General features: G+C 39.1%; 1 protein-coding gene across 2 annotated transcripts in view; it reads right to left on the reverse strand.

Annotated features, from left to right (window-relative positions):
- LOC126458271 (integrin beta-PS-like) overlaps positions 1-19,510 on the reverse strand; it is a 256,308-nt gene that overhangs the window by 187,930 nt on the left and 48,868 nt on the right. For both annotated transcript variants that reach the window (XM_050095198.1, XM_050095197.1), the window contains exon 4: positions 5,350-5,449. In XM_050095198.1, coding sequence (XP_049951155.1) covers positions 5,350-5,449 — 100 coding nt within the window. The remainder of the gene's footprint in view (positions 1-5,349; positions 5,450-19,510) is intronic.

The following is a 19,510-nucleotide window of genomic DNA, read 5'->3' on the forward strand; positions in this document are numbered from 1 at the left end:
TTTCTTGTAGAGTAGGCCCTGAAACTGAATTTCCTTTTTGTCTTTGTTGAGAAAATCAAATGAAAAAATTTTCACTCATTTTTTCATACTCAGATTTCTCTACTGACTTTCATTTAAATGATGAAACAAAACACTTATAACAATGGAAACAATTATTGACAAAATTATTTAATTGGAACGATAAAAAACTTACTAAGTGGCAGCAGAACACACACATAAAAGACAGTTGTAATTGGCAGGTTTTGGAGCCACTGGCTCTTTCTTCAGGCAGAAAAGTTGAAGGGGAAGGAAGAAGGGTAACGGAAAAGGACTGGAGAGGTCTAGGAAAAGGGGTAGATCTCAGGAAAGTCACCCAGGGAAGACTTCCTGTAGGGGATGAGAAGGAAATACTGATTGTGGGGGACTGCATCAGATGAGATTTGAAAACCTGAGAGCTTATAGGTGGAAGACAGGGTAATCAGAGAGAGATTACTGCTTAAACATCATGCATGAGTTAATAAGAGTGAAAAGTTAAGTGCATTGTAAGTAACAGCGGAGGGAGAGGAGCGGTGAAATATATATGGGAAAGACAACGAAAGATGTATAAAACAAATGGAGTGAAGCAAATAGTAGTTACGGTAAAGAGATGCTGAGATAGAAGAAAGTAACATAAATTAAAGTCCAGGTGGGTGGTGAGAACTAAGTACATTTTGTAGTGCTAGTTCCCACCTGTGGAGTTCTGAGAAACTGGGGAAGACTCCAGATGGCACGTGTGGTAAAACAGGTGCTGAGGTCAAGAATTTCATGCTGCAGAGCATGCTCCGTAACAGGATATTGTGAATTGCCAGTACACACTCTCTGCCTATGCCCATTCATCCTAACTGATAATTTAGTGGTAGTCATGCCAATGTAGAAGGCTGAACAGTGTTTACATAACACCTGGTATATGATGTGTTGTTTCGCAGGTGGCTCTCCCCTTGATAGTATACATTTTGCCAGTTACAGGACTATTGTAGGTGTGTCATAGGAGGGTGCATAGGGTGAGTCTTGCAGTGGGGATAGTCACAAGGGTAGGAGCCATAAAGTAGGGAGGTGGGTGCAGAAGGAGCCTATGGTCTGACAAGAATATTGTGGAGACTGGGAGGGTGACGGAAAGCTATTGTAAGTGTGGTGGGCAAAATTGCAATACACCACTATTCTCACTTCAGCCTCCACTGCACGTAATTACATCACCAGCCTAGTTAAAAAGCAGATTTCCCAGGCCGTCACATCCAGTCCTGGTACTGCTGATTCCTCTAAAAAACATCTTTGGAGACACCATTGGTGACTTAGTATTATCTTGATCTGGAATATGTTAATCAGCTACTTCGATAGAGCAATGACTTCCTAAACTCATGCCCTGAAATGAGATCCATTCTGTCTGAAATTTTCCCCCACCACACCTAGAATTGCTTTCTGTTGCCCTCCCAATCTCCGCAATATTCTTGTCAGACCCTATGCAGCTTCTGCACCCATCTCCCTACATTATGGCTCCTACCCCTGTGACCATCCCTGGTGTGAGACTTGGCTTATGCAGCCTCCTACCACCCACCTACAATAGCCCTGTAACTGGCAAAATGTATATGATCAAAGGGAGAGCCACCTGCGAAATTACATGTCATATACCAGCTGTTACGTAAACACTGTTCACCCTTCTACATCGGCATCACTACCACCAAGTTATCAATTAGGATGAATGGGTATAGGCAGAGGGTGTATAATGGCAACTCACAATATCCTGTTGCAGAGCATGCTTTACAACACCTATTTCACCACATGCACCACCTGAATTCTTCCCCTAGACACCAGTCTCTCGGAACCCCACAGGTGGAACTAGCACTACAACATGTCCTTGTTTCTTGCCACCCACCTGGACTTAATTTATGTTAATTTCTTCCATCTCAGCATTTCTTTACCGTAACTACTCTTTGCTTCCTCTTTTTTAGTTTTCTGCATCTTTCATTGCCTTTCCCATCTATTTTTCAGTGCTCCCCTCCCATGTTACGTACAGTGCACTTAGCTTTTCACTTTTATTAACTCATGCATGATGTTTAAGCAGTAATCTCTCTCTGCATATTACCCTGTCTTCCACCTATAAGCTCTCAGGTTTTCAAATCTCATCCAATGCAGTCCCCAACAATCAGTATTTCCTTCTCATCCTGTATAGTAAGTCTCCCCTGACCCACAGTTCTGGGTAACTTTCCCAAGATCTACACCTTTTCCTAGACCTCTCCATTCCTTTTCCTTACTCCTGTTCCTAATCTTTCAACCCTTCTGCCAAAATAAGGAGCCACTGTCTCCAAAAACTTGCCAATTACAACCACCTTTTATGTGTATGTTCTGCCACCACTTGGTGAGTAGAAATAGAACAATTGTTTGATGAAAATTTCTCAATTTTGTCTCTGTTTCTACACCAATCTCCAAATGTCACTTCACTAACTCCATACTCAGCATCAAGTTTTCTTAATGTTTCTCCTTTGTCTAGTCTTTTCAAAGCTTCTAGTTTCCAATCAACAGCACAAATTTTCTCTTACTTTTACCACTCATTGCAGTGCATGAATTAATACATTAAGAAACACACAGTTAAATATGTACAGTACACTGTACATACAAACAACACTTTAAAATTAACGTGACTCGGGTGGGACCATTACAGTATAAATATTGCTACACAACCAACTACAGTACATACAACAATGGTCAGCCAAGGTTGTAAAATGTGTAATGTATTGTTACTTAGGCACTGTGTCGTAATGACCACTGTTTCTAAGTAGGCACAACAATATGGGTAACAGTACAGATGGTATGCACTGTACAACTGATTGTCAGGTAGTCCCAGTTAGCAAAGTGTTGACAAAGAAAGAGCGAGCATGCTCCTCAGAAACTAATGGTACCTGTCCATCTATAATAGAAATGCTTCAGCAGTCTGAGGCCAATACATGGAAAATTGCAAGAAAGTTCAAAATGTTCAAAAATGCATAGAACATACATGTGGAAAAAGCACGAAAACAGGTTTTTATTCTAGTTTTATGTAAAATTTTGATTTTCTTATGACCGGTTTGAATTAGAAGGAATCTCAAAATATTGGGGATCTACTGTTTCACAATTTCGAACATATTCCCTCTAAATGCAAAAATGTGAAATTATCTTTCAAGGTATGTTTTAATGCTAAAAAGTAAAACTGGACAAAAATAAAAAAAATACGTTTTGCATAATTTTGCCACTTCTACAAACCCACCAAGTTCCATCAAGATTGTTTGTTTACATTTGAGAATATTACCTTGTGAGTAAATGATATGACAGTGTAGGGCATGTATGACTCACACTCCATACTGAATTACCTTGCTCAGTCCAAAATAATAAGGACTGCTTCAGAAAGAACATTACCGAATAATGGTCCACAAGTTATTTTTATTCTGCTGCCAAAGTTATGTTGTTGTTTGTTGTTGTGGTCTTCAGTCCTGAGACTGGTTTGATGCAGCTCTCCTTGCTACTCTATCCTGTGCAAGTTTCTTCTTCTCCCAGTACCTACTGCAACCTACATCCTTCTGAATCTGCTTAGTGTATTAATCTCTTGGTCTCCCTCTATGGTTTTTACTCTTCACGCTACCCTCCAATACTAAATTTGTGATCCCTTGATGACTCAGAACATGTCCTACCAACCGGTCCCTTCTTCTCGTCAAGTTGTGCCACAAACTCCTCTTCTCCCCAATTCGATTCAATACCTCCTCATTAGTTATGTGATCTACCCATCTAATCTTCAGCATTCTTCTGTAGCACCACATTTCGAAAGCTTCTATTCTCTTCCTGTCCAAACTATTTATCATCCATGTTTCACTTCCATATATGGCTACACTCCATATAAATACTTTCAGAAACGACTTCCTGACACTTAAATCTATACTCGATGTTAACAAATTTCTATTCTTCAGAAAAGCTTTCCTTGCCATTGCCAGTCTACATTTTATATCTTCTCCAATACTAAATTTGTGATCCCTTGATGCCTTAGAACATGTCCTACCAACTGGTCCCTTCTTCTCGTCAAGTTGTGCCTCATTAGTTATGTGATCTACTCATCTAATCTTCAGCATTCTTCTGTAGCACCACATTTTGAAAGCTTCTATTCTCTTCCTGTCCAAACTATTTATTGTCCATGTTTCACTTCCATACATGGCTACACTCCATACGAATACTTTCATATGTAAATTGTTAACTTTGGATGATTGTGCACTTTATATGTGGGGTGTTACAGGGAGAAGAGTTTCAGCAATGTATTTCTAATGTAATTTCTTAGACTTTCCTGGCAATTTGATGACATCTTGTGGAAATCAGGTTTTCTGCCGGATATCAGCGTCTTTGGAAGACGCTGATATTCGGCAGAAAACCCGATTTCCATGAGATGTCAATGTACTTCTAATTTACAAAGTTATATAAATCAATTTATATCAAATGTAGCTTTAATTTTGACCACAATTTAATAATCTTGAATGTTATAGCGGTTAACATAAAATTTATTCTTATGTTGATATTATCCTTTGTCCTCTATCATAGACATCTACTTAAAAATTCCTGTAGCAAAAAGACACATATACTCTGTATTTTACAGTGCATGCATATTAAAAAAATATTGTAACAAAAAAGTATGTGCTTCTTCAACAATTGCTATAACTTGTACCCCATGTCAAGAACATGATTTTGTGGATATAAATAAGCAGTCAGGATATGCTGAATGGAACAATGCATTACATCATGAAATAACTTCATTGGTGCATAGGGATCCAAGCAAGACATATTAGTGGCAAATTCAAGTACCTAAACCTGCTGGCAATACACTAACTCAATTCTTCTCCCCCCCCCCCCCTCCCCCCCTCCCCACACCCCACCAATCCTAGCCTCTACCCCTCCACCCCAGCCCCCCCCCTTCTCTCTCTCTCTCTCTCTCTCTCTCTCTCTCTCTCTCTCTCTCTCTCTCTCTCTCTCTCTCCCTCTCCCCCCTCCCCCCCCCCTGCATTGTGGAAAAGCGCCAGATTTGTTACAACAGGTCACGTTGTTTCAAATTTGACTCATGTCTTTGTTATTTATCATTATTTTTTCCATTGCTTTAGTAACTGACGATTAAAGTCTACTTTTCTTTTTCACTATTGACTAACACTCCTATTTTTTCTTGGATTACATTAGTTACTATGCTAAAAATGACAGGAGTCAACATGGAGCAATACTATTATATACAAACATAATTGAATACATTTTTCGTTATTTTAGATGAAAAATAGAACTGTCCAGGAAATATTTTCTAGCAAAAGAGCAAAGCAGAGGCAAGATTATACTTACAGAAAACTGTTCTGTGTCATTACTGAGAGACATGTGGTTCTTGAAGCTGTACGGGGGAGCACATTTAGTACCATCAGCTAGACTACATGGTGCTTTTAAACTGGAAAAGAGAAAAAAATTTTCACAGAACTACACATATTAAAATCGAATGTAAATTGTTAACTTTGGATGATTGTGCACTTTATGTGTGGGGTGTTTCAGGGAGAAGAGTTTCAGCAACGTATTTCTAATTTACAATTACAGAATGACATGTCATAAAGTCATAGACAACATTATTGAATGACTTTATTCTTTTTGGAATTAAAAACTGGAATGTGCTTATAAATGAGTACCAATATGTGATGACTTTAAATTACTGTTTATAAGGATAATATTTTTACTTGTGTAGTTAAATGTTATCAGCTTACAATATACAATTGTTGATCAGCCCCAAACTACAGCAGAGTCCCACTAATCCGAATCCTGGTAATCCAAACTTTCGATTAATGCGAACATGAAAAAAGTTAGTCTAAGTATGGAAAACTGTGAGGTAAACTGCTGTACATATACACTATTTTAATTTACACAGTACAGTAAACATGTATTAGAAAAATTGGCAAGAAAACATTAGGTTTAAACAATGCATAACAATGAAAGAAAAGCTGCAAAACTTACTAAAATACAGTGGACATTTTATCCCTACTTTTTAGATGACAAAAACTCAGTCATTGTTTTTTGGCATAATGAAGACTGTCTGTTATATGATGCATAGTTGCGCCATTGTCTCATAAACATCAGATCAGCAGGTGTAGCAGTGGACTGTTGCTCCAAATAATGTAGCGCGAGGTCAAGAGCTTCTGCTACGTCACTGTGTGGCACCAGCTCTCCTTTGTTGCTTTCAGGCTCATTGTCACTTCCGTCATAGTAGCCCACTTCTTCCTGGTCTTGAGTCACAGCAGCAACTAAATCAGTGTCAGTATGGTACCCCACACGTGCCCCATCCACTCATCCACATGTCCTTCACTAGCTTCTTCGCATCCAGGGATTGTTTGTATCATTTGTAACAGATTTTCCTCTTCATTTTCAACTAGGTTGTCCTGAAATTCCACAGTTTTCTCCACGATTTTCTTGGAGTATTTTCTGAAATATTCTGCCATGCCTCAGCGGCCCAATAAACAACATCCTTCACATTGGTCTTTTTTATTTTGTTCACTAAAGGAATGCTATCATCTTGGATCAGATTCTTAAAAATTGTTTTCTGTCAATCAGTTTTAATGTTTGCAGTATGCCCTGGTCAATCGGCTGTAGAAGTGGTGAAACATTCAGCGGCAAAAAGTTTGCCACAATTTCTCCATCACATAATTCCTCAGTGCTGGGATGAGATGGCGCATTATCAATCAAAAGGATTGCATGGGGAGACAAATGATTTTCCTTAGAAAACCGTCGAACAGAGGGAGCAAACTGGCCATGAAACCATTCTTTGAACAGCTTACCATCCATCCATGCTTTTTTCTGGTTGCGATAATATATGGACAGGGACTTCATGTTGCAGTTTTTAAAAGCCCTGGGCCTAGTAGATTTGCCGATAAGCATTAAAGGCAGCTTGTGATTAGCAGCATTGCTGCACACTAATGAAGTCACACAATCTTTGCACATTTTAAAACCAGGAAATGGTCGTCTGCTTCTGATGCCAGGCTTTTCGTTGGCAATGCCTTAAAATTAAGGCCAGTCTCGTCAGCATTATAAATTTGTTGAGGAGAATACTTTCCCTCTCTTATCATTTTTTCAAACTCACCCAAGTATTCCTTCACTGCATCATGGTCAGAAGAAAGCTTCTCTGCAGCAATTGTTAGCTGATGGATTCCATGACGTTTTATGAACCTGTCCAACCAACCCGTACTCGCACTAAAAGACTCATCACCATTTATTAACTTGTTCAGGTAAACAGCCTTCTCCTGAATCAGTGCTCCACTCAAAGGAGTTCCCCTTTCTCTTTCCTGCATAAACCAAAGGAAAAGAGCTTCATCCATTTTATCGTACTTGGTCTGTTTCAAAGTATGCCGAATTTCCAATGTTCTTCCCGAAGATGTTGCACAGCACTATTCAAGCTTCACTCAGTTCTCCTTCCAATCACAAATGGTTGCTTTAACAACACCCAGTTCCATCGCCAGTTTAGATACATTCTCACCATTGTCTATCTGCTTCAAAGCATTTAGTTTTTCTTTGAGAGTTAATGTTGTATGTTTCCGTTTACTCATGGCAAAAATAAACACACCACTACACCTGAATGAATACAGTACAACTATTACGTGTGCCAGCAATCAATAACTAATATAACCAAGCGCTTTGCGAATCCACTGGCAGTGCACTGACCTCAGACCCTACAAAGGTCTCAACAATGCACAACAACAATGGCAGGGAGTGAGAAGTGAGCCATAGTTCCCACATTTGTTCCCATTTGCTACCATGGTGTACCTACTTATCAGCTTGGTATACTTCACTCTAGAAACTCATCACCATAATTCCAGCTAATCTGAACAAATAGGTAATCCAAAAAAGGTCTGGTCCCAATTAGTTCGGATTAACAGGGCTCTACTGTACATTTCTTTGACAGTTTTACATTGTATGTACTTGATGCACAATTTAATTAGTTAGTTTTTTGTTCCATATATGAATTTCATATTGTATGTTATGATTTGGAATGTGTCAACAGAACAAACACAGAACATTTATAGATAACTAAAACAATAATAAATAATATTTATACAGCTATAAGCTGGTCACTTACAGGTTTTCAGGGTTTTTTCTGTTTTGTCCTTGTATCAGCTAATTATTCAACTCAAGAATCCTCTATGGTATAGAAAAAGTTGTCAAAAGAAAATGTCTTTAATCTACATTTGAAAGCACTTCTGTTATAAGTCAAGCATTTTATTTGCATGGGTAAATTGTCAAAGAGTTTTATAGCTGCATATTTCACCCCTTTCTATGCAAAAGTTTGATTTGTTCAAGGGTTAATGCGCATTATTTTTTTCTTCTAGTGTCTTACTTCTGAATATCTCTGTTATTCTCAAATTTAGGGGAATTGTTGACAACAAGATTCATAAGTGAACAAGTGTACTGTGATGTTATGATTCATATTCCCAGCTGCTTGATGGAATACCTATGAGATGAATGTGCGTGAATTTCACACTATAATCTTACCCTCCCACACATCACTATTAGATTTTCTTAGCGTCTTCATTAGTTTCAAAAGCTTCAAGAGGCATTAGATATGCACAAAAAAAACTTTTTACTTATCTTCATTTTCTCTTCTTGATGTTGGCTCCAAGTTTCACATCTAGGGGTACATGCTTGCAGCTGAAATTTTGATTTAACATTGTGGGTTCCTGATGACTAAATAACTGATGAAACTTTCCCTGTATATTTCTTTGTCACATTAATAAATATCACACTGTTTTTACAATTTCCACTTAATATTCCAAATTACATTGTTAGTGTTGATCATATAAATATGTCTGTCTCCATCAGAGGCATGTCCACTACTACTACATTCTGCAGTACCCACAATATTCCAAAGAGTTTACAAAGCAACAGAGTTTAGACACTTCCTTGACTAATGAAGAATCTTTACTAAGCTACATCATTATTTTGTAAATGAACCCAGAAATAAATTTAATAATTAGTGTTAGATTGTGGAATTAATAATGTGGATTTTAAGTATGCTAGAATTTCTAATTTCAAATATTTCTAAAACAAGAATAATTTTAACCATTAGTACATATTGACTGTTGAGAGGCCAGACAAACGTGTGGTTCCTGAAGAGGGGCAGCAGCCTTTTCAGTAGTTGCAAGGGCAACAGTCTGGATGATTGACTGATCTGGCCTTGTAACAATAACCAAAACGGCATTGCCGTGCCGGTACTGCGAACGGCTGAAAGCAAGGGGAAACTACAGCCGTAATTTATCCCGAGGGCATGCAGCTTTACTGTATGATTACATGATGATGGCGTCCTCTTGGGTAAAATATTCCGGAGGTAAAATAGTCCCCCCTTCGGATCTCCGGGCGGGGACTACTCAAGAGGATGTCGTTATCAGGAGAAAGAAAACTGGCGTTCTACGGATCGGAGCGTGGAATGTCAGATCCCTTAATCGGGGAGGTAGGTTAGAAAATTTAAAAAGGGAAATGGATAGGTTGAAGTTAGATATAGTGGGAATTAGTGAAGTTCGGTGGCAGGAGGAACAAGACTTCTGGTCAGGTGACTACAGGGTTATAAACACAAAATCAAATAGGGGTAATGCAGGAGTAGGTTTAATAATGAATAGGAAAATAGGAATGCGGGTAAGCTACTACAAACAGCATAGTGAATGCATTATTGTGGCCAAGATAGATACGAAGCCCACACCTACTACAGTAGTACAAGTTTATATGCCAACTAGCTCTGCAGATGACGAAGAAATTGAAAAAATGTATGATGAAATAAAAGAAATTATTCAGATTGTGAAGGGAGACGAAAATTTAATAGTCATGGGTGACTGGAATTCGAGTGTAGGAAAAGGGAGAGAAGGAAACATAGTAGGTGAATATGGAATGGGGGACAGAAATGAAAGAGGAAGCCGCCTGGTAGAATTTTGCACAGAGCACAACATAATCATAACTAACACTTGGTTTAAGAATCATGAAAGAAGGTTGTATACATGGAAGAACCCTGGAGATACTAAAAGGTATCAGATAGATTATATAATGGTAAGACAGAGATTTAGGAACCAGGTTTTAAATTGTAAGACATTTCCAGGGGCAGATGTGGACTCTGACCACAATCTATTGGTTATGACCTGTAGATTAAAACTGAAGAAACTGCAAAAAGGTGGGAATTTAAGGAGATGGGACCTGGATAAACTAAAAGAACCAGAGGTTGTACAGAGATTCAGGGAGAGCATAAGGGAGCAATTGACAGGAATGGGGGAAATAAATACAGTAGAAGAAGAATGGCTAGCTTTGAGGGATGAAGTATTGAAGGCAGCAGAGGATCAAGTAGGTAAAAAGACGAGGGCTAGTAGAAATCCTTGGGTAACAGAAGAAATATTGAATTTAATTGATGAAAGGAGAAAATATAAAAATGCAGTAAGTGAAACAGGCAAAAAGGAATACAAACGTCTCAAAAATGAGATCGACAGAAAGTGCAAAATGGCTAAGCAGGGATGGCTAGAGGACAAATGTAAGGATGTAGAGGTTTATCTCACTAGGGGTAAGATAGATACCGCCTACAGGAAAATTAAAGAGACCTTTGGAGATAAGAGAACGACTTGTATGAATATCAAGAGCTCAGATGGAAACCCAGTTCTAAGCAAAGAAGGGAAAGCAGTAAGGTGGAAGGAGAATATAGAGGGTCTATACAAGGGCGATGTACTTGAGGACAATATTATGGAAATGGAAGAGGATGTAGATGAAGATGAAATGGGAGATATGATACTGCGTGAAGAGTTTGACAGAGCACTGAAAGACCTGAGTCGAAACAAAGCCCCCGGAGTAGACAATATTCCATTGGAACTACTGACGGCCGTGGGAGAGCTAGTCCTGACAAAACTCTACCATCTGGTGAGGAAGATGTATGAGACAGGCAAAATACCCTCAGACTTCAAGAAGAATATAATAATTCCAATCCCAAAGAAAGCAGGTGTTGACAGATGTGAAAATTACCAAACTATCAGCTTAATAAGTCACAGCTGCAAAATACTAACACGAATTCTTTACAGACGAATGGAAAAACTAGTAGAAGCCAACCTCGGGGAAGATCAGTTTGGATTCCGTAGAAACACTGGAACACGTGAGGCAATACTGACCTTACGACTTATCTTAGAAGAAAGATTAAGGAAAGGCAAACCTACGTTTCTAGCATTTGTAGACTTAGAGAAAGCTTTTGACAATGTTGACTGGAATACTCTCTTTCAAATTCTGAAGGTGGCAGGGGTAAAATACAGGGAGCGAAAGGCTATTTACAATTTGTACAGAAACCAGATGGCAGTTATAAGAGTCGAGGGACATGAAAGGGAAGCAGTGGTTGGGAAGGGAGTAAGACAGGGTTGTAGCCTCTCCCCGATGTTGTTCAATCTGTACATTGAGCAAGCAGTAAAGGAAACAAAAGAAAAATTCGGGGTAGGTATTAAAATTATGGAGAAGAAATAAAAACTTTGAGGTTCGCCGATGACATTGTAATTCTGTCAGAGACAGCAAAGGACTTGGAAGAGCAGTTGAATGGAATGGACAGTGTCTTGAAAGGAGGATATAAGATGAACATCAACAAAAGCAAAACAAGGATAATGGAATGTAGTCTAATTAAGTCGGGTGATGCTGAGGGAATTAGATTAGGAAATGAGGCACTTAAAGTAGTAAAGGAGTTTTGCTATTTGGGGAGCAAAATAACTGATGATGGTCGAAGTAGAGAGGATATAAAATGTAGGCTGGCAATGGCAAGGAAAGTGTTTCTGAAGAAGAGAAATTTGTTAACATCCAGTATTGATTTAAGTGTCAGGAAGTCATTTCTGAAAGTATTTGTATGGAGTGTAGCCATGTATGGAAGTGAAACATGGACGATAAATAGTTTGGACAAGAAGAGAATAGAAGCTTTCGAAATGTGGTGCTACAGAAGAATGCTGAAGATTAGATGGGTAGATCACATAACTAATGAGGAAGTATTGAATAGGATTGGGGAGAAGAGAAGTTTGTGGCGCAACTTGACCAGAAGAAGGGATCGGTTGGTAGGACATGTTCTGAGGCATCAAGGGATCACCAATTTAGTATTGGAGGGGAGCGTGGAGGGTAAAAATCGTAGAGGGAGACCAAGAGATGAATACACTAAGCAGATTCAGAAGGATGTAGGTTGCAGTAGGTACTGGGAGATGAAAAAGCTTGCACAGGATAGAGTAGCATGGAGAGCTGCATCAAACCAGTCTCAGGACTGAAGACCACAACAACAACAACGACTGTTACAAATAAATTTCTTTTTATACATTTTAGCCTGAAATATTATACATTGTATACAAAATCAAATGAAATTCTTTCAGTGAAACAGCCAAGAATGTTCACCTATATCAGATTCGGGATTAATCCTGGTGTCGCATTTATAAAAGGTTATTTTAGGAAAGGGTGTCCCATTACAGCACATAATCCAGATTATTTTCTCTTCTGTGCAATGAATACTATTTGCCTAAGCAAGATGTTAGCACAGAATATTGTGTCATAAGACATCAACAAATTAAAACATGCAAAATGTGTCAGCTTACTGACTTCTGTATCCCAAAATTGGCAATTATTCTTATGGAAAAGGTAGCTGATACTAAATGTTTTAGCAAGTCTGTTATATGGTTTTTCCAGTTTAAATTCTCATTCACAGGCACACCTAAGAACTTAGAATCTTCTACCCTATTTATTATTTCTTGTTGGTGAATCAGGGTAGTTGGAGGGGGAGGGGGGATATTTTTGACAGTAGAAAATGGGATAAATTACATTCTTTCTAAGTATAAAGATAGCCCATTCATGTAAAATCATTTAGTAACTGTCAGAAAACATCATTTACTATTTTCTCTGTTGCTACTTCTTTGATCAGCTAAAAATAATGCTTGTATCAGCTGCAAACAAGACAAATTCTACCTCCTGGTTCAAATAAAATGTCAGATCAATAACATAAAACAAGAAAAGTAGGGAGCCAATGATCCCTGTGGGACTCCTATTGTGATTTCTCCCCATGCAGGTGGTGTAGCATCAATCTCTGTTTTACTCAAACAGCCAAGGGTAACTTTCTGCATTCTTTTTCTTAAATATGTATAAAGTAGGCATTTGCTGAACTACTTATTCTACATAAACATAATTTCTCTAATAGAACATTACAATCAACACAAACAAATGTCTTTGAAAAGTCACAGTAGGTCCCAGTTGATGATATTTTATCTTTTAAAGATTTTATTATATGCTCGGTAAATGTATAAATACCTGACTCATAGGAATGGACCTCCTGAAATCTAAACTGTGATTGGCTAAGTATCCCACTGCTGTGTTACAACTCTGAAGTACATTACTTTCTCAAAATTTTGGAAAACAATGTAATAAGTGACAATGAACAGTAGTTATTGGCATCTGTGGAGTCACTCTTCTTATAGAGATTCCTAAAAGTGGCACATTTCAATTTTTCTGGGGAAACACCATGAGTTAACAATGCATTACACATATGACTCAGTACATTGCATATTATATGCCCACAACTTCTTATTGCTTTATTGGAAATATTATGCACCCCCTATTGACCTTCTGCTTTTTAGAGTCATGATGGGCTTCCTTATTTCAGATGGGGATGTGATATTAATTTTTATTTCATTAAATATCCTCTGTATTGCTTCTTCAATGTACTATCTGCATCAATTTTCTAATCTATTTTTAAAAAGTCATTATTAATGTACATATAGAAGTCATTCGATGAGAGACCATGGGGAAGACACAGGAGTGCACAGATAAATGAAATTAAACCAATATGCAACAGCATGGCAGGAAGTAGCACAAGATACTGTGGCTATTTTGTACAAGTTTGTTCTTTATTGTGTAGAGTCTCTGATACCTGAAGTGATCCTGGGTTTCATTAATTACTCGTCATTATTACATTTAATTATCTTTTCAGAAAGGCTGCTTTCAAAAATCAATACAAAGTCGTGAAGAAATATGTTTAATTTAAGGGCATTAGGTTTATTGAAAACTCCACCCAAGTCAACATTTTTAAGCTTTCTTTAAAATCTCCAATATTTTATTCATTAATCAGCCTCATTGTTTTCTTAGAGTTTTGGGGACACTGCTAGAGAGGAACCTCTCTGATCACTGGCTGCATCGTTTCCAAGCATATTTTTGTAAGGTAGATTCAGTTTGCATTATGGCTAGCAAGTAGTGTGGTGCTTTTCTATTCACACCATATGGTAAATAAAGACTGTTCTAACCAGCACCTGGTTGTTACTAACTGTCACCCTTATCTTATCCTGGGATAAGATTCCACATTGGTGACCCACAATGACCATATATGGTTCATTTTTGTGCTGTTATATCTCTGGATTTGGGTATTACACATGGACAGTGCAACCATTCTGCATTTACCATAGACTGCATTTCCATATGAAAGAGTTCGTGTCTTGCAGTTGGCTCCAAGGCAACTTGTTCTTGTCAAAAATGAACATGACTTCCATCAGTGCAATGTTACAAATGTAGCAATGGTTTTGAACAATGGAATTCTACAGACAATTTATTAGGCATTTTCATTCTGGACTCTACTCTGCATGCATGTTAGTCATATACTGTGAATCAGCTGCTCAAACAGCCACATTCACAAGTGTTCACTGCTGCTGATGTGTCGGCCATGCCATGTCCAAGCTCATTCAATGTATTCACGCTGCATCTTGTGGTCCAGCCTGCCAGACAATTTCTGGACATTCCCACTGCACCTAGTACCGTGCTGCATACAGATGCTGAGCACTTGTCCATTGCACTACATCAGATAATATCTCGGTCATCAGCACAACCAATCACTGATGACACCATGCCCATGCAGCTTTACTGTATGATTAAATGATGATGGCGTCCTCTTGGGTAAAATATTCCGGAGGTAAAATAGTCCCCCATTCGGATCTCCGGGCGGGGACTACTCAAGAGGACGTCGTTATCAGGAGAAAGAAAACTGGCATTCTACGGATCGGAGCGTGGAATGTCAGATCCCTTAATCGGGCAGGTAGGTTAGAAAATTTAAAAAGGGAAATGGATAGGTTAAAGTTAGATATAGTGGGAATTAGTGAAGTTCGGTGGCAGGAGGAACAAGACTTTTGGTCAGGTAATTACAGGGTTATAAATACAAAATCAAATAGGGGTAATGCAGGAGTAGGTTTAATAATGAATAAAAAAATAGGAGTGCGGGTTAGCTACTACAAACAGCATAGTGAACGCATTATTGTGGCCAAGATAGACACAAAGCCCATGCCTACTACAGTAGTACAAGTTTATATGCCAACTAGCTCTGCAGATGATGAAGAAATTGATGAAATGTATGACGAGATAAAAGAAATTATTCAGGTAGTGAAGGGAGACGAAAATTTAATAGTCATGGGTGACTGGAATTCGTCAGTAGGAAAAGGGAGAGAAGGAAACATAGTAGGTGAATATGGATTGGGGGGAAGAAATGAAAGAGGAAGCCGCCTTGTAGAATTCTGCACAGAGCATAACTTAATCATAGCTAACACTTGGTTCAAGAATCATAAAAGAAGGTTGTATACCTGGAAGAATCCTGGAGATACTAAAAGGTTTCAGATAGATTATATAATGGTAAGACAGAGATTTAGGAACCAGATTTTAAATTGTAAGACATTTCCAGGGGCAGATGTGGATTCTGACCACTATCTATTGGTTATGAACTGCAGATTGAAACTGAAGAAACTGCAAAAAGGTAGGAATTTAAGGAGATGGGACCTGGATAAACTGAAAGAACCAGAGGTTGTAGAGAGTTTCAGGGAGAGCATAAGGGAACAATTGACAGGAATGGGGGAAAGAAATACAGTAGAAGAGGAATGGGTAGCTCTGAGGGATGAAGTAGTGAAGGCAGCAGAGGATCAAGTAGGTAAAAAGACAAGGGCTAATAGAAATCCTTGGGTAACAGAAGAAATATTGAATTTAATTGATGAAAGGAGAAAATATAAAAATGCAGTAAATGAAGCAGGCAAAAAGGAATACAAACGTCTCAAAAATGAGATCAACAGGAAGTGCAAAATGGCTAAGCAGGGATGGCTAGAGGACAAATGTAAGGATGTAGAGGCTTGTCTCACTAGGGGTAAGATAGATACTGCCTACAGGAAAATTAAAGAGACCTTTGGAGAGAAGAGAACCACTTGTATGAATATCAAGAGCTCAGATGGAAACCCAGTTCTAAGCAAAGAAGGGAAGGCAGAAAGGTGGAAGGAGTATATAGAGGGTTTATACAAGGGTGATGTACTTGAGGACAATATTATGGAAATGGAAGAGGATGTAGATGAAGATGAAATGGGAGATAAGATACTGCGTGAAGAGTTTGACAGAGCACTGAAAGACCTGAGTCGAAACAAGACCCCAGAAGTAGATAACATTCCATTAGAACTACTGATGGCCTTGGGAGAGCCAATCATGACAAAACTCTACCATCTGGTGAGCAAGTTGTATGAGACAGGCGAAATACCCACAGACTTCAAGAAGAATATAATAATTCCAATCCCAAAGAAAGCAGGTGTTGACAGATGTGAAAATTACCAAACTATTAGTTTAATAAGTCACAGCGGCAAAATACTAACGCGAATTCTTTACAGACGAATGGAAAAACTGGTAGAAGCGGACCTCGGGGAAGATCAGTTTGGATTCCGTAGAAATGTTGGAACACGTGAGGCAATACTAACCTTAGGACTTATCTTAGAAGAAAGATTAAGAAAAGGTAAACCTACGTTTCTAGCATTTGTAGACTTAGAGAAAGCTTTTGACAACGTTAACTGGAATACTCTCTTTCAAATTCTGAAGGTGGCAGGGGTAAAATACAGGGGGCGAAAGGCTATTTACAATTTGTACAGAAACCAGATGGCAGTTATAAGAGTCGAGGGGCATGAAAGGGAAGCAGTGGTTGGGAAAGGAGTGAGACAGGTTTGTAGCCTCTCCCCGATGTTATTCAATCTGTATATTGAGCAAGCAGTAAAGGAAACAAAAGAAAAATTCGGAGTAGGTATTAAAATTCATGGAGAAGAAGTAAAAACTTTGAGGTTTGCCGATGAATTGTAATTCTGTCAGAGACAGCAAAGGACTTGGAAGAGCAGTTGAACGGAATGGACAGTGTCTTGAAAGGAGGATATAAGATGAACATCAACAAAAGCAAAACAAGGATAATGGAATGTAGTCAAATTAAATCGGGTGGTGCTGAGGGGATTAGATTAGGAAATGAGGCACTTAAAGTAGTAAAGGAGTTTTGCTATTTAGGGAGTAAAATAACTGATGATGGTCGAAGTAGAGAGGATATAAAATGTAGATTGGCAATGGCAAGGAAATCGTTTCTGAAGAAGAGAAATTTGTTAACATCGAGTATAGATTTAAATGTCAGGAAGTCATTTCTGAAAGTATTTGTATGGAGTGTAGCCATGTATGGAAGTGAAACATGGACGATAAATAGTTTGGACAAGAAGAGAATAAAAGCTTTCGAAATGTGGTGCTACAGAAGAATGCTGAAGATAAGGTGGGTAGATCACGTAACTAATGAGGAGGTATTGAATAGGATTGGGGAGAAGAGAAGTTTGTGGCACAACTTGACTAGAAGAAGGGATCGGTTGGTAGGACATGTTTTGAGGCATCAAGGGATCACAAATTTAGCATTGGAGGGTAGCGTGGAGGGTAAAAATCGTAGAGGGAGACCAAGAGATCAATACACTAAGCAGATTCAGAAGGATGTAGGTTGCAGTAGGTACTGGGAGATGAAGAAGCTTGCACAGGATAGAGTAGCATTGATAGCTGCATCAAACCAGTCTCAGGACTGAAGTCCACAACAACAACAACAACAACCATGCCCATTATGATGCACTCTCTAAACCACCATCATTTTGCCCACATCAACCCACTTTCTGGTTCACAATTGTTGAGAGCAGCCTTGGTACATATGATACACCTAGTGGCAGTGCCAAATTTGTCCCATTACGCAGTCACATCAGTGAACACGCTGATGTGATCAGTGACATTATCCCTTCCTCCCCCTCCTCCCCTCCACACACAACAAATCTGTGAAATCTGCTCTTCTCCAATGCAACTCACAGTCACAGGAGCAACAAGTACAATATTTATTCATGAAGAAAAAATGGGGGACAGGACACCTTCAAAGTTTTGGTGCCAGTTAGACACACTAGTGGGTTTCAGACTGATGCAGGATCACATGCTCTGGATCCTAACGCCTCAAGTTCAACTTGGGATGATTTTGCATCAACATGAATTGCTGGATCACAAGTTAAAATTGGCATACAGAGTCTTTACAATACTACAATAACAGCAATGTATAAATTTGGCTGATAACATTGCCCTTGAACATAGCCCATAGGAGCCACATTGCACCCATTGCCCCACTGCAGCCAAGCCAGACTGTGCTCACTTGACCACCATCAAACTTGATATCAGCTCCACCACAGGGGATGTTGACCTTCATGTGACCACAAGAAAATCCCCACAAGTGGCAACCATGCCCTGCATGCTGACATGTTGATACCAAAACAGTTCTGCTGGTTCCACATCCAATTTGTTGAAGCCATGTGGAAGTGCTGCCCACCATGCAACTACCCAAAAGTGATGCGAAGTTCTCAGTAGTGCACTGGATCATGAAGGCCATGCAAGAACCTTACTTCCCCTCATGTTAACAAAACACCTTTCACACCACCATTGCATTGTAGGCTGTATGTGACTTCAATCAACAGTATTTACTCACTGACACTGGTTCTGATGTGAGTACCTCACCTCAAGGTCTACCTTCGGTGTCAAGTACCTTTCTTGCTACACAACTCCACGTATACAGCTGAGTCTCCTACCCTCAATCTCGATAATGGGGAAATGTTTAATGGAACTTCCTTAATGCAGATGTAAGAGATCTGGTGCTTGGTGCCAGCTTGCTTCATCATTTTTGGCTGTTATTGGACCTGACACATGGCACTCTGACCCATCAGGTGAGTGGCCACTCTGTTACTGGTGTCCTCGGTTATGCCCACCAATGCTCAGCACATCTCTGCCATGTCTTGATTGGATGATACCTACAAGAATGCATCAAACCCCTCATCCAACTGCAACAATTTCAACTGCATATTTTGGCAAGAAACTGGAATCATTATATTTAAGGGAAAATCTGCCAGGTGTTGGAGGAACTCAGCACCCTACAACACTATCTGTATGGTTCTCAGCTGTTACATTCACTCACCCCTGTTCAGGATGACTCCCCTATACCATCCCCACTCGATCTCAGCATGACAATGGCGTCCTCCCTGGTAACATCCAAGTCCACCCAGCCTCCACATATGGCCAAGGTCAGTAAAATGCTTTCTCCTCTTGTGTCCTTCACTGTAACTTCGAGTATTCCTCCTGCACAATCACAGGTATTATTTATGAAACATGCTAGTTGCATCTG

This window comes from Schistocerca serialis, chromosome 2 (genome assembly GCF_023864345.2).
Source record: "Schistocerca serialis cubense isolate TAMUIC-IGC-003099 chromosome 2, iqSchSeri2.2, whole genome shotgun sequence".
NCBI lineage: Eukaryota > Metazoa > Arthropoda > Insecta > Orthoptera > Acrididae > Schistocerca > Schistocerca serialis.